This window comes from Marmota flaviventris, chromosome 1, assembly GCF_047511675.1.
Source record: "Marmota flaviventris isolate mMarFla1 chromosome 1, mMarFla1.hap1, whole genome shotgun sequence".
NCBI classification, from domain to species: domain Eukaryota; kingdom Metazoa; phylum Chordata; class Mammalia; order Rodentia; family Sciuridae; genus Marmota; species Marmota flaviventris.
In genome coordinates, this window is record NC_092498.1 from 95,021,885 (window position 1) to 95,038,460 (window position 16,576).

General features: G+C 40.1%; 1 protein-coding gene across 2 annotated transcripts in view; it reads right to left on the minus strand.

The window, feature by feature from the left end:
* Positions 1–16,576, minus strand: part of Elmo1 (engulfment and cell motility 1) — a 557,729-nt gene that overhangs the window by 153,768 nt on the left and 387,385 nt on the right. For both annotated transcript variants that reach the window (XM_027939610.3, XM_027939609.2), the window contains exon 16: positions 2,297–2,433. In XM_027939610.3, coding sequence (XP_027795411.1) covers positions 2,297–2,433 — 137 coding nt within the window. The remainder of the gene's footprint in view (positions 1–2,296; positions 2,434–16,576) is intronic.

Genomic DNA, 16,576 nt, shown 5'->3' on the forward strand with positions numbered 1-16,576 from the left:
TACACACCTAAAAATCAAATATAGCTACTAATAAAATGTATGCTGTGATGGACAGAATAATGGTCCCAAGGATGCCCTGTTCCAACTCCCAGAACCTGTGAATATGTTACCTGATATGGCAAAGGGGAATTAAATTGCAGGTGGAATTTAATTTGTTATCTGCTGATCTTAAGACAAAGAGATGATTCCAGATTATCTAAATTCAATGTAATCACAAGGGTCCTTAAAAGTGGTTGGCCAAGGCCGAAGAGGGACCACAGTGATGGAACATCTGAAAGGCTGGACCTGCAGCTTCTGGCTTTGAAGATGGAGAAACAGGGCACAGCCTGAGGAAGGCAGGCAGCCTCTAGAAGATGGGAAAAGTCTAGCTTCCCCCTGAGAGCTTCCAGAAAGAAACACAGTTCTGCTGACACCTTAATATTAGCCCAGCAAAATGCATTTTTGGCTTCTGAACTATAGAATTGTGAGATACTAAATTTGTATTGTCTAAGCTGCTAAATTGGTGGTAATTTGTTACAGCAACAATAGAAAATGAAACATATGTGATAACTATGCATATAATGGTTGCACTTTTCTGGTCACAAAAGTAACCAGGAAGACAAAGCAAAAAAAAAAAATTAATGTACAAAATTAAATTCCCTTGTCTTTCCTATCTCTGACCCTTCTTTGATATCCACTCTTGACTGACACCAAGACATGGGCTGGCTGGTGGGGTCTCCTTGCCCTGGAGAAGCATATGTCCTCACACATAAGGCTGAGGACTAGAGGTATTTCACAACCCAGCCCTTGCGGAGAGGAACTGATCCAGGACAAAGTGGCTGTAGCCACTTTCAAAGACTATTGATTTATATCTCCTCCTTTTTTGGGGGCTTGATTGGATGAAGACTATCCTGTAGATAATTTGCACTGAATTGCAGAGTCTCCCATAATCAACTTAAGTACACTGAAGAGGTTCAGTTATAATCACAGGGGAACTAATGGGTTTCTTTCCTTCCCTGTCCTCCTTGAGTCATGCCTGTCCTCTGGCATAGCTGCTTAGGCACCTGGAAGCTCTGGAATGCAGCTTCTAGATCAAGCAGTGTGCTCCATAAAGGAACATCACTAAGGCCTAATTCAGTGAAATCAATAGGTGGCCTGAGATGCAAAGGAAAGATGGCAGATATGGCTGAGACAGAATGGTGTATATCCATAAAGGCACATGATGAGATCCCTATGTTGAGGGAGACAGGTTAGAACCTAAGGATAGAGTCCTTTTCCTGATTTTCTGTCTGCAACCAGTGTTGATTTAAGATGCCACAAACCAGAAACGCAGCAGAAAGGAAGGATGAGACATAAATTCAGAGATAAGGAGACAGGGAGGCAAAGACTAACAAGATCATTAAGTGCAGTTGGAATTCAGAGAGGTTATGCTTCAAGCCACAGCCCACAAAGGCCCCAGGGTGTGAGTATGAGACCAGATTCTTAGACTCTTAGGTTATATTCATAGTACTGGGTGAATGGGCTTGCGTGCGGGGGCCAACCATACCGGAGCCATTTATGTCTGATCCAATCCTAAAACAGTTATTAGTCATAGTATTGTTATTCCTAGGGCTTTTATTGAAAGATATAGAATTTGTTTATCTCTAAAAGCATGGACTGTGCTTCTGTTTCCTTTAGGTTGGTCAACACCTCTCTCTTTACTTGACATTCACATATGAATGGATATGGGAAAGTTGCGCTCATGTGTGAAATTATACCACAGAAAAACCAAACGACAGCACAGTGCAAAGGATTCAATGCTTATAAACCAAGAATGCTCCACATAAACCTATATAATTCCCTTAAAGATACCTATCCTTTAATAAAAATTCTTTTTGACAAAGCACAGGGCAGATGATCTCCACACCTCCATAATCCACAAAGAAACAAATGGCTAAGACAAGGCTGATCTGATTGGCTCTGTGCTTGTCTACTCGACAGGTGGAGGAAGGGCACCCTCCCCATTAATCTTCTAGTATTGACAAGACATCCAAAACTAAAGCCACAAAGTGATAAGTTCACCTTGACAAAGTTGAAAAGAAAGGGTCTCTACCAGGGGACTCTGGCTTGGACAAAAGGGACAAATCTGCTTATACCCAGAGGTTGCTTTCATTGTTGCAGCAACCCAAATGATCATTAACCAAAGAAGAAAGTCTTCTTCTTTCTCTTGCCTTGTCCACCACCTTCTCCAGACAGTTGAGGGACCATACTATAGGTTGAGGATGATGCCCCTCTAATAAGATGGGGGGCCCCTTCCTCTGCCCAAGACCCACTTTACCTTGTTGAAGTCTTCAGAAGTTGCCCTCATTTCCTTCCATGTCTTATTCAGGAGCTGGATGCAGATGCAGAAAAACTCCTCAAAGGATCTGTCGTGGGTGAAGAACATCGGGTGGAAGTCATTGCAGGTCTCACTAGCTAGAGGAAGGAGATGGAAAATGAGGAAGTTTTAGAACAGTGAAACAACCACAGGCAGGTTCCCCAAAGAGAGACAAGGACAGCATCTTTGCTTAAGCGGCCATGGACAAAAGGGATTTTAAAAAGGCAATCAAAGGCTAGCCCTCATAAAACAAAGAAGTTTAAGGTCAGATTGGCAGACCTATACGTCAGCATATATTTTTTCTAAAGAACATCAGCTCCAGGACACAGACCTTATGGCTTTGTTTCAGGACCATGTTGAATATGAGCCCTGTATCTGCCTTTTTGACCTTATAGAGATTATTCCAGTTGCCCCCTTGGGCATAGTGCCTCCGTCACCCTTAATTTCCCCTTTCTTAACAGAATGACTGGCAGAAGATGGGCTTTCCTGAATACACAATTAATTCCAACTTTGGAAATAGCATCCGTGATTGTGTCTCCAAGGGGCTCTTTTCCCTCTTACGGCAGTGAGGAGGGGACATTTGTGATCATTAACCATCTGATGCCATTAACCATTTGTTTTACATTCCCAGGCACAGATGGCTGGAGGTCAGAGCAAACAAAATGGCTGTGAAGGCTGCATTGGGTCCAGCCTTATTGCATATGAGCCCACCCCTGGTAAGCTTTTTCAGGTCAGATCCAGTGCCCTGGGCTCTAGGTCTGGCCACCTCTCAACTCCTCCTCCTCCTCCTCAAACCAGGGCCCAAGCCCCTCCCTGCATCTCTGTCATCTGCCAAGCTTATACTTTCATAGCCCTTTTATGCATATGACACCTCATTTGGTCTTTGTAAGGTCCCTTACTACTCACAAGAACATTGCAGAGCTCAAGGAACTAGGCTTTGTGATCTATCCCACCCCTAACAAATATATATGCTGTTACATACAGTGTAAGTGTTTTTATTTTATTTGGAATCTCTAAAGACCAATTAGTCCTCAAGGCCCAGGATGGTGAAATTTCAGGCACTGGAAGTCCAAGAGAGAAGGGGGAAGGGTCAAAGTGGAGTAAAGAGAAGAGACTTTCTGTTGGGGAGAGCCCTGGTGCCTACCATTTGGATGCACAGCAACTCCACACATAGAGAAGACTCTGGACAGGCCCCCGGAAGCTGGATGAACCCTGACCAGATCTAAGGGGAACACACTATGCTCTGGCACAGCTAAAGTTGTTGTATACCCAAATCGCCTCTCTTCAAACTTTCTTAATATAGTGGATTCCAGAACTCTGAACATCCTCAAACAGTCACAAATGTGTTTGTACAGCTCACCCCTGAAAGGCACAACCAGATCTGAATATAAGGCAATGCTGTTTTCTCCTAGTCAGTTAAGGGCAGAGGTGAGCTGCCATATACAGTCATGGAGAAAGGGTTTGAGCACACAGATTCAGGTTCAAGTTCTGTCCATGCCAATCAGAAGCGAGACCCTTTTCCTTTCTGAGTCTGAATTTTCCTAACTAGAAAATAGAAATGAAATCTCCTGTGCCTTTTCCCTAGGCTTTTTCAAGGATCAAATGACACGATTCATGGGAAAGAGCTTTAGAGAGGATAAAAGTTAACACAGATACTTGGCGAGGTGGGGAAAATGACATGAACATTATATCAGCACAGTAGTTCCAGGATCATGGGTGACTGTGTGACATTTCCCCTAATTCCTAGTCAAGTGTGTTCATATCTCAGCAATTAGAAGCAAGAACACACAAGTCACCCTCTCCCCCAGCCTGGGTTACTGGCAGTGAGACACTGGCAAATGTGAAGTTTTGACCTGAGACACAAAGCTATTTAGGGAACTTGGAACATCAACACAGGCAAATTGTGCTGTTTGCTGCCCTGGGCAATGAGCTGTCAGTCTCACTTTCATAAGCATTGAAGCCAATGAAATTTACAAGTCTACAGAAGCACCTTAAAACACTATTACCGTCTGAGAACTCGTTATTAATCACATTATCACAGAATCATTTTGGGACCAAGTGTGATTATGTGTGTACTTTATGCCCCAGATAAAATGTTTATGGGATTACTGGAGCTGAGATTGCCAGGCGAAACTGAGACCCACAAGCCCCATTCTTGCTTGGGTGAAGAGGGAGGAAGTAACCTCATTAATAACAGGCATGTTAGCTGGCTGCACATTAGGTGCCAGGGCTCCTCCAGGCACTATCTCAACCATCCCTGGAAGGTAGGCATCATGGCATCCTCACTTTATATATAAGGAAGGTGAAACTTGGAGAAATAAAACCATCCATCATGAGCTTCTTTTAGGTGGCCCCAAGTGCAAGCTTGAAACCCACAATTTAGCTGACCCAGCAGCAGCCTTCCTGCTTTCGTTGACATCAAGAGCCCCGGGCATTCCTTTGTGGTGGCTGCTTTGAAAATTAATTTCTCCACCCACTCTCCTGGATCTCCTGCCATCTCTTTCAACAGAAACCCAGATTGTGACCTGCAGTCCAATGGGGCTCTCAGCAAGTGCAAAGCCAGCACCTGCTGATTGAGGACACCTGGCCCTGTGATAACAGTACCAACGCCAACAACACCACTGCCTGTGACCACAGGCCAGGTGCTGGATGGCAGACTCTATGTAAATTATGGTCATTTATTGCAACAAGCACTCAAGAGAGAACTGTTATTAATTTTCCTTTTTTTTTAATGTTAGAAATAGGATATTTAAGCAGGTGAGGCTCAAGGTTGCATGGATGACAAACCATAAAAGCAGGATTGCAACTTGGATCCACTTGGCTCCAAAACCCATGATCGTTGTGATGTTCCCGTTTCCTCATTCTGTTTCTCAGTGAACTCTGTCTCTTAGATTAGACATCAGGATAAAGTATTAAGTACTGATGTCTTTCCTCCAAAACTTTCAAAATGCAGATATTTAAGATTGAAGGGCATTTTGCAGGAAGGGACTGTTCAGATAATCTGATCCATTTGTAGGTAAGCACTGTCAGAAAAGGCAAAATCACTCACTCAGGAGATGATCCTGGTAGCTAGGGCACAAGAATTCCAGAAGCTAGACTACTGAGGCTCGAGTTCTGGCTCTATTACCCCCAAATGAGTTGCCTGGGCAAGTTATTTCACCTCTCTGTGCCTCAGTCTTCTCATCTGAAAACTGGGGACAGCAATAACATGTATTTTATAAGGTGGCTGTGAGGATGGGAGGGTAACTGTCTTCATGGCTTAATGCTTTGAACTATGAGAATCATTAGGTGCAACATTTATCAAGTGAACTCTGTCCCAGCCTACCCATTTATAAATGTGAACTCGTGTTGGATTACAGGGACATACTGTGTCTTAAGAACAGTGTCCTTCATTTGAGGGTTTAAAAAATACACAAGTAAAACAAGGAAGGTGAGATTTAGTGTGCTTTTAATAGAAAACAACACTTATTGAGAAAAAGAAAAGAATTAGCAAGCAATGATTTTATAAATGAAATTTTAGAGAGAAGCTTTCAATGAGACAAAAATAGTAAGACATTTTAAAAATCAAATTGTTTTTAAGCACACTATTTTTAACACAATGAGATTCTACTTTATAAAAAAAGAATCAACTCACTGGTCTTTTAAGTCTGGAATATAAAGATATTTTCAGAGTTCAGTGTAGAATGGATTCTATTAATTTGCTGACATCTAATTTATTTAGAAGTAGGCCAGCTTTGAAAGCAACTATAACCTACACTATAGGTTTAAAAAATAAAAACAAGAATGCAGTACATTTATGTAGCATTTTATTGTTGTATTAGTCCATTTTCTATTTCTATAACAAAATGCCTGAGGCAGGGTTCTTTGTAAAGAAAAAGAGGCCTATTTAGCTTACAGTTTTGAATGTCCAAGACCTTGGAACCTGAATCCGCTGGCTCAGATGAAGGCCTTTTGGCTACATCACAACATGGCAGATGGAAAAACTGTGGGAGTGTGTGCTAGAGGGATAGATCACATGGTAAGAAAGAAAGCCAGAGAGATTTGGGGACCAGCTTTGTTCTTTTATAAAAATTCATAAGGGAATGAACTCCCTTCAAGACACCAGCATTAAATCTTTCCAAGGGCATGTCTCTAATGACCTAACTAGCTTCTGCTAGGTCCCACCTTTTAAAGGTCCCGGCATTTCTTAATACAACTGGGAACCAAGCCTCCAACACAAGAACGCTTGGGTTACAAACCACATCCTAATCACAGCACTTGTCAAAGCAGGTTCATTCCTCTTCCAAAGGATAATATGAAGTGAAACAGGTATTGTTATGAGAGACTCAGAAGACAGGGCTGCTGCAGAGTAACAGCTAAACATGAAAAGAGGAGTATGAAGAACGGGATCAGGAGTTGCCCTGCAACTTTGAGAAGTTCATTTTAACTCTCTGGGCTCTGGGTGTCTTAGCTATAAATGAGGTAGAGCAGTGGATTTCTAAGGTTCCTGCCAAGTCTAAAATCCCATCTGTCTGTATATATATATATATATATATATATATATATATATACGCACACACACACACACACACACAGATTAGATCATGTATTTTTAATACTCTAGCGTCCATCAAACTTAAAGAATTTGGAGACTGTGCCTGCACTGAACTTTAGTCGCTTAACTATGATTTCCTTTATTAACAGAACGGCTACACATTTCACTTCGGGTGTTAAGGCAGCAGAGTGGTATTTGGTAGGCTTAGCAAATGTTGATGAGCTAGTATTTACTCTTCATAAGAAAATTGTTACTTGGTTTTATACCCTTTCAACCTATTCATACCACGAAATGTAGACCATTACATAAGAAAATTACTTGATTAAGGATAGAATGACAAAATGACACAGGCAAATACAGACCCTTTTAGTTCTTTCATGAGAATTTTCTAAGACACGTATAATTTTCCAGATGCTGAAAAGCTTTCTATGACCCCTGTTATGCTAAAAGAGACATTGAACCCATTTTGAAATGACTAGTAGGATACAGATTTAGGAGGCTCTGGGAAAATTAGAATATTTTTACCACAGCATTATAAGCTATTTTGCTAGCAATGGTCTTTGGAAATGGTGCATTTTGAAAGAGATAAGTAGGTCTAATAGAAAGGGCACTTTGCTGTAAAATTATGAATTACAGAAAAAAAAGGGAGTAAATCAGACATCCCCAAAAGCATTTAACACATGAAAATTGCCAGAATAGTCATGAAATCTTATTAGTAATCCACAGCACAGAAACTCAGATTAGAACTATTTGTGGTTTTAGGGTCAGTCTGGATTATATATTTATGAACTCTCAGATGCAAATGCATATTTATACCTTTGCAGAAAAATCATCTTACTCCACCTAGAAAACCTTGAGTTTCCTATTTTTAGACCTGGTATTCCATAACAGTTTGATTTTAAAGGATGGGACTGTGGGGGAAGATGCCAAAAGTTCAGAACCTTTTGTAGGCAGAAGAGGTGAAAAGAGGAGAGTGAGGGCAAAGAACTTCAAGTTCCCTCAAGTTTAGCCAATACAGAAGCTACCACCCCCACTGTTTCAGGATAGGGGATCAGAGGCTTCCTGCCTCCCCAGCTCTTCCCAGCTCCTGAAGCCTGGTTTAATAGGACTCTGAATAGACTTTTCTATCTTTTTCCATGCCTAAAAATAGCATGGAATCTACACTGAAAAGACACACAGGAGCTAATCCAATGCTTCATTGTTCACTTTCCCTATGTGCCTTATTTATTTATTTGAGGACATGGAGAGAAGGAAAAAAAAAATAACCAAACAAACAAACTAGTGTTAGGGCTGTAAATCAGATACATAGCACCAAAAGCCAGTCCATTCAGCAAAAGTGAATGAGGCCACATCCCAGGCAGGCAGTATGTGTTAACAAAAGAGCAGAGGTTCTGCAGCCAGGTTGGCCTGATAGCAAATCTTGGCATCATTTAAGGTGGTCAAAGTCATCATCAAGGTGACTTTGACCACCTTAAAATTCTTCTGGACTTCAATATTCTCATTTAAACAAACAAACAAAAAAAAAAAAATGACAAAGCCAGGCATGGTGGCGCTCGCCTATAATCCCAGCGAGGTAGGGGCATTTTGAGTTCAAACCCAGCCTCAGCAACTTAGCGAGGCCCTAAGCAACTCAGAGAGATCCTGTCTCTAATAAAAACTATAAAAACCGGGCTGGGAATGTGGCTTGGTGGTTAAGTGCCCCTGGGTTCAATACCTGGTACCAAAAAAAAAAAAAAAAAAAAGACAATACGATCTACCTCATTGAGGTACTGTCAGGATTAAATATGAATGCAAAGTTACTCACATGTTATCTGAGAAAAAATAAGCACTCAATAAATATTAGCCAAAATAGCAGATTTAGAGGACTTAGCACTACCAAATATAAAGACTTACAATAAACCTCAACAATAAGGACAGTGAAAAAAACAGGATGATGGAATAGAATAGAGTCCAGAGAAAAAGACCTTCATATACAGTCACTAGATTTATGGCATGAATGGCACCCTGGAGGAGAGGATTTCCAAAACGTTGGATTGTGCCAATTGTATATGCATCTGGAAGAAATTCTTTATGACTCTCTCATACCATCGACAAAAATCAATTCTAAATGGATTATAGATCTCAGTGTAAAAGGAAAAACAATGGGGCTCCTATCTAATACAAGAGACTTTAAGGTTGGCAAAAGGTTCTTAAAACAGAAAACCATCAACCATAAGGAAAAGGTGTGATTGTATTATACTAAATGCAAAAATTTCTGTATATCAAAAAATACAATAAAATGGCAGCCTCAGAATAGAAAAAAAAAACATTTGCAACATTATCTGACAGAGAACTGGTATATATATCTTATTAATTTACAGAAATTCTGATTTCTTTTTTTTTAATCTATGGACACTCATAAATTACATGTACATCAGCAAATATCCTTTAGAAAGCTGTAACATTTCTTTAGAAAGGCTATCACTAGAAATATGTATCTTCCCATTTCCCATGCTCATTTTAAAAAATATTTTAGTTGTCAATGGACTTTTATTTTATTTATTTATATGCAGTGCTGAGGATAGACCCCAGTGCCTCACACGTGCTGGGCAAGTGCTCCACTACTGAGCCACAACCCCAGCCCCTCCCATCCTCATTTTGGTATGAGGAATATATCTAAGTTTTGTCAATCTGATGGCTTAAAATTTATATTAATTTGCATTTCTTTGGTTATTCTGGAGGCAGAGGCTTATGTAGCCCCACTATAGTTTGATATGAAATTAGATTAGCAATTAGAAAGAGTAGGAGATAGGTCCCTCATTTTTATTTCTTTGCAATGTTAATTCCAGAATTTTCATGTATCCTGCATTCACAGTTTTTAGAATTCATCTGTGAAAACATCTTGACCTACCCCCCCACCACCCCTCTGCTAATTTATACACAATGGAATATTACTCAGCACTAAAAAACAACAAAATCATGGCATTTGCAGGGAAATGGATGGCATTAGAGCAGATTATGCTAAGTGAAGCTAGCCAATCCCTAAAAAACAAATGAAGAATGTCTCTTTGATATAAGGGGGGGGGGGGGCGACTCAAAATAGAGCAGGGAGGAAGAGCATGAGAATAAGATTACCATTAAATAGGGACAAGAGGTGCGTGGGAATGGGAGAGAGAAGGGGAATCGAAAGGAAGATGGTAGGAGACCCTCATTGTTATGCAAAATTACATATAAAATGGTGTGAGGGGGAAGAAAAAAGAGAGAGAGAGAAACGTGTCACAGTAGATTGGGTAGAAAGAGGGGAGGGGAGGGGGGTATAGGAAGGGCAGCACAATACAATAGACACTAGTGTGGCCCTATGTATAAACGTGGCTGTATAACCAATGTGATCCTGCAATCTGTACACGTGGAAAAATAAGATTATGTACCCCATTTGAATCAAATGTATGGTATGTCATGATCATTGTAATGTTTTGAGCAACTAATAAAAAAATTTTAAAAAATAATTTAAGAGGAAATAGAAGGTAGAAAAAACATGGATAGAAGTATAAGCATGGATAGGAGTATAAGAAATTCTGATTTCTACAAATAAGAAAACGACAACCCAATAGGAACATGGGCAAAATGTAATATGCACTTTAAGAAATAGAATATCTTAGTGATAAACACATGATAAATACATGTAAAGGTATTAAGATTTTTTTAAGTCATAAAGGAATGCAACTTTAAACAATGAGATACTTTTGAACATCCACTAGAATGGCTAAAGTGAAAAGGTTACACATATTAATTGTTGATAATACTACAGAACAAATTGAATCATATACACTGATCACGGGCATGCAAAATGGCTCAACCACTTAAAATTATTATTATTATTATTTTGTTTTGGTATCAGGGATTGAACTCAGGGGCATTTAACCACTGAGCCACACTCCCAGCCCTTTTTATTTTTTAATTTTGAGACATGGTCCTGCTAAGTTGCTGAGGCTGGCCTCCAACTTGTGATACCTCTGCCTCAGCCTCATGATGCCCTGGTATTACAAGCGCGTGCCAAGGCTCCTGGCATCTCAAGCACTTTGAAAAATAGTTTAGCAGTATTTACTAAAGTTAAAACATTCTTACTCTATGAAACAATAACTCGAGCCAAAGGCATAAACCCAACAGATAGACACACAAATGTGCTCTAAAAAAATGTTCATCAATGTTCATAGCAGCAGTATTTATTACAGCTCCAAACTTGAAGCCATCAAAATGTGCATCCAGCAGTAGATTAGATAAATAAATTATCGTTCATATAGCAGCATACTTTACTGCAAAGAAATTATTTTTCAAAATGCTACACACAATGTAAATATATTGAGATGACATTCACAATACCATGAAACAAATATACTGTTGATGGGATGGAGTCCTACCAAAAGAAAAAAGAGTACATTATTTGATCCTCTTTATCTAAAGCTCCAAACAGCCATGAGTCATCTAGGATAATGGAAATAGGATAAGTGTTCCTTTGGAAGGGGGAAGGGATTGGGAGTTTGGGGGATGGCCCAAGAGAACCTCTGGGGGTTGCATAATACTCTCTTGCATGTAGCCCTCTTTCTTGGTAGGTGTGAGGATGATAGATGGATAGGTAAGCCACTCAAGGATAGTTGATGGTTTGAAGGGACAACAACGTTGTAGACAGGGTTAACTATTTCATATGCTACATATGAGTTCAGTAAGCTTTTCAGAATTTGTGCCACATTTGCCCTGTATGTCACTTCTGGAAAAGGAAACTGGTGTCTCATGTTGCTAGGTATCCTGGATGGATTAAAAAAATGATATAACCTATCTATGCAGGCAAACTTGTGTACACCTAACTCAATCAGCTTCTGAAGCTAGATAGAGGTTATCTCTCCATACCTCAACTTTAGTTGGATTTCATCTGATGGGTGAATAAGAGTATATGTATGCATGTTCTTTTGCAGGTGGGGACCCCAACTTTACTGGAAAATATGGCAGAGGCAAATGCAAAACTATACTAGATTTGGCTAATGGTATAAGATGTAAGTTTCTGTTAAATGGATCACCCCCTTTCTTTCTTTCCTCCCTTAATCCACTAATTTATAGATCTATTCTTTCTTCTTTCCTCCCTCCCCCCTTCCTTCTATCCATCCATCCATATACATGTTCATCCATCTATGTGCCCATCCATCCATCCAACTAGCAAAGCATTTCAAAGCCTATGGCTGTAAAGCCAGTCTTTCTGAATCTGGATCCTGGCTCTGCTTATTATCTGTGTGATCTTGAGCTCATGAGCAAGGAGAAATGGGTAAAAGATGAGGCTGAAGAAGCAGGCCGGACTCATACAATGCTTTGTAGACCCCACTATGGAGTGTGGACTTTATTCCACCTGCAATGAACACCACTGAAGAGGATTAAACAGGACTGTGATGAGGGGACAACTTCCATCTTTTTTTTTTTTTTTTTTTGCTTTGTTTTTAGTTTTGGGCTCTTTTTAATGGAATGAATACTCTGGCAATTTTAAGAGTCTTGTTAATCTTGCATCTAATTAATTGATACTTTAGTGTATCAAGGATGAGTGGTGAACCAGGTAAAAATGTTAGCACAAAGTAGTTAGAAGTATTCATTCTGAACTTTGGAGGATTGGTGATTTTTCCCTTTGAAATTAACTGTGTTCTCAACCAGGTCCTTCGAGGTCTCTGGGCCTCTCCTGCTATGATGAGAATAACAATAACTTATGTCTAGTAGAACTGAGTGAAGATTATAGATATATAGTAAGAGGATTCCCATAAAACACTTAGCACAGTGCCCAGCATGTACTAAGCATTCAATAAATGTTAGTCATAAAAATGTTGTGCAGAATATAAATATGATATATAAAAATTTTTCCCAAACATCTTTGGTTTAAGGTTTAATATGTGATGAAATCTTATGTACTTAACTTTCCATCCCCTAAAAAGTTATAGAGCAGGGCTCCCAAGGTCATCTTGTGAGATGCTTAACCAAAAGACAAGATATGCAGAAATTCTAGTAAATAAAGATTTCTGGTAAGAGGAGCAAAGTGACCCCTGAAAGTTTGCTTATAATTAAAAAATGATCTTGCAGATATGGATCTACTTTTTTTCTTTGTTTTCTAATTGAAGCCATCAAGACATTCAGGAAACAGAAATTGTATCCTTGACGCCTCATATGTTTCTAAAGTAATTGTTTCTGGAACCACCTACACCTCTTCCTACAAAGGTGTATCAAGTTTGTGGTGTGAATTAGCAAATCAAAGCTAAGTGTGGGGCACATTTACCTTGCCTTATATACCTTACTACCTTTTGGAGGGTGGTGTGGCTGAGAATAGGGAAAGGTGATGGCGAATTCTGTATGTGAACTTGACTGGGCTAAGAGGTCAAGTCTGGTCTGGAGAGTAGCTCTGGATGAGATTAGTATCTAGATGAGTAGATGGTGTATGTCACTGTCCCCAGTGTGGCAGCATTGCAGCATTGAACGAAAGTTGGAGGAAGGAGGATGTGGTCTTTTTGCTTCCTCACTGAGCTGGAACATGTCATTTCATCTTCTGGGATGAAATGGGATTGACACTATCACTACCCCTGGTTCTCAAGCCTCTAGTCAGGGAATGAATGACACCACCAGATTTCCTGGGTCTCTAGTTTGTCAATGGCAGATGCTGGGACTTCTGTGAATATATATCAGATTTATTATGAGGAAACACACACATACATATATATGTATATGTGTGTGTGTGTAAAATCTCCCCTGTTGGCTTCATTTCTCTGGAAAATCCTAATACAGGAAGGGATTGTGAAAGATTAAAAAATGAAAATTCTAGTCACGTGGTAAATAGTCCAAGGCAGGGCAAAGGACTGCATATTTAAGAAGTGATTTCTGTGTGCCCTTGTTGAACTTTCTTTATGAAGAAAATTATTCTGAGAGGTGGCACATTAAGAGACTGTCATATAGTAAATTTAGCATGGACATAAATAATTGCCTGTCCAACCATGTGAGATAGGCACTTGAGGGTTATGTTGGGTTAAAGGCAGATTAATGAGCTTAATGATGAGCCTCACTGAAGACGCAGTAAGAACACTGTGTGTTGTGCGAGATCATAATGTGATCTTAGATTACACCTTGACCTGAAGCTCAGGCATTAGCCAGGTATAGGAAGCCAACAAAAACAAGATAAAAATAGGATAGATGTGACTTTAAGAAAAGGGACTTGCCAAGGCTTGCTCATAGCACATGTTCTTCCTTGTCTTCAGGGAAGAACAGTAAATGCCCCCCTTAGTAAGTCATGACCACACAGTGAGCACCTGTAGGTATCAGGATAAAACACACAAATGCTTCAGCAATGTGGTCAACTAACCTGACCCTATTCCCCCACTTCTAACTTTTCTCTGACCTATGAGCCAATCCTGAAGTCAATCACCGTTTCTACCTCTTTACCAGACAAACCACCCATGGCTTAGCTCTTGTTTTTCCCTCTGCATAAACCCCATTGAGCATTCTTCCTAAGCCCAGCCCTTTGCTAAAGGCACTTCTGACTTCCTCTTTCTTTGTGCTTCCACAGACCTTTTATCTTCACCTATTGGGATTGGCACTCTTCATTGTGAGCTTAAAAAAATATCAACCCCAATTCAGTCGTTTCTGCCCTCTTCGTGTTCTCCCTTGACCAGCCTCCCATGAACATATATGTGACGGCACCCTCTTCCTCACTGGGCCTCCAGCTCCACATTTTCCTGCTATGTGGTTTCATGATGTCCCACGTCATGCACAGGATGAAGAAGAGTGTCCTCCAGCTTGTGTATACCTAATGTCAGAGCAGTGCTGCAGGGGAGCCAGGACACACAGAGGGTTCTTGCTCATGAAGGTTCCACACATGTCTTCACCCGTTGGTCTTAAAATGACCCATGACCCACCCAGTCTTTTTTCCTGTCTCCCCCAATTTTATTTTATTATTTAAATATTGTTTTTAGTTGCTGGTGGACCTTTGTTTATCTTTACATAGTGCTGAGGATCAAACCCAGTGCCTCACACATGCTAGGTGAACGCTCTACCACCAAGCCACCACCCCAACCCTCCCCCAACTTTCTGAAGTCAAGGATAGGTGTTCTCTTAAAAGAGAACAATGAAGACCATTATAAAGAAAGCAAGATTCTTACACAAATTCAACAGAAAAGAAAAACAAATCTGATGACACAGATGTAACCCTCTTTTGTAGATCAATTGCCAACACCTAGTCCCCAGCAAGTGGCTCCCTCTAGCATTCATTTACTATGCACAGGCTCTGAGCAGGGGCATGGGCTCAGTGGCATCCTCAGCCTTTCTCAGACTCTGTCAGGATGAACATATAACCACAAGGTTTGCTTAACAGCATTAACAACATGTTAACCCTGGGTGGTGGAATTAAGGGAGATATGGGAGATATAAAGGGAATAATCCATTGACAATCATGCTTTTGCCAATGTGGGATTTGAGAAGATAGAGATTTATATCAGTAAACAACCCCCACCCTAAAAAAAAAAGTTAAATCTCTAACATTTCAGCTTTTATACTGTTCTATTCAGTCCCTTCAGGAAGAAAGTATAAAGACCACGCTCTCTGCAGCTCAGGATCACATGGAAGCATTGTGAGGGGAACACAAAGAGGCCCCCTCAGCATGTGGACAGGACACCGGGCCCCATGGAGCATATCCTCAAGCATCATGAAACTAATTTAGGAAAAGGCCAAGCTTCACACAGACACTTGCCTGAGATTTACAAAAATAAATAAATATATAAATGGGGGGTTTGGAGCAGAGAAGGGATAAAGCATTAAAGATCAAAGCAGTAACAGCTGGCTAGAAAATCTGAAAAGGACACAATCTGAATAACATGACACTTGGGGAATCTGCTTCTGCAAAAGCAGCCACGCAGCCTGGAGAGGTGAGATATTTTAGAGTAATGACATGACATGTACTGGCAGCTATTTTCTTATGAGTATTTTCCTTAATCTGCATAATAATTCCTTGAGTTTGGTGCAACTATTATTAGTCTCATTGTACAGATGAGAAACTGAGGCACAGAGACTGAAGGGGCTCAACCAGACACACAGAGCTAATAGCAGGAAGAGCTGGACTTTCACCCAAGTTTGGGGGTCACAGTTCCTGGTATCCTGCCACTCACCAGAAGGAGACTCTTAATGGAGGAAAGGTAGTACTTTCTAGAGTGCTTATTTGTTGTGATTTTTAAAAAGAAAAAATCTACATCTTTTCCAATAAGGCTTGATCTTGCCAATTAGGTTTTGAATATGCAATGCTTACAGTTGATATGATAGCACTGCATTTTCCAATTAATCTATGGCAAATATGTACTCCCATAGAAATGTTACTCCTGGAAGGCCTGAAAATAATAAACAATTTGTAGGCTCTTAATTTCAGGGGCCTTTTAATTCTTCATTAGTTAAAAAGATCCTTATCTTAATAAAGAAGGCATGAAATGTGCACCATTAATGCAAGGGTAATACCCTGAAAGATTAGGAAAATCAAGCTAATCAGACTGGTTTATTTTTGTTATGTAATTATTCAGAATTCTGTATACATGCCCCTCTGTTCTTGGTGCTTTACAACTGCTGAATTATTTAATTCTTATATGACCCCCATGAGAATGGTTTGATTCTTATACAAGTAAGATATCTGAGGCCCAGAAAAACTATGGGACTTGCCAACTTGCCTGGTT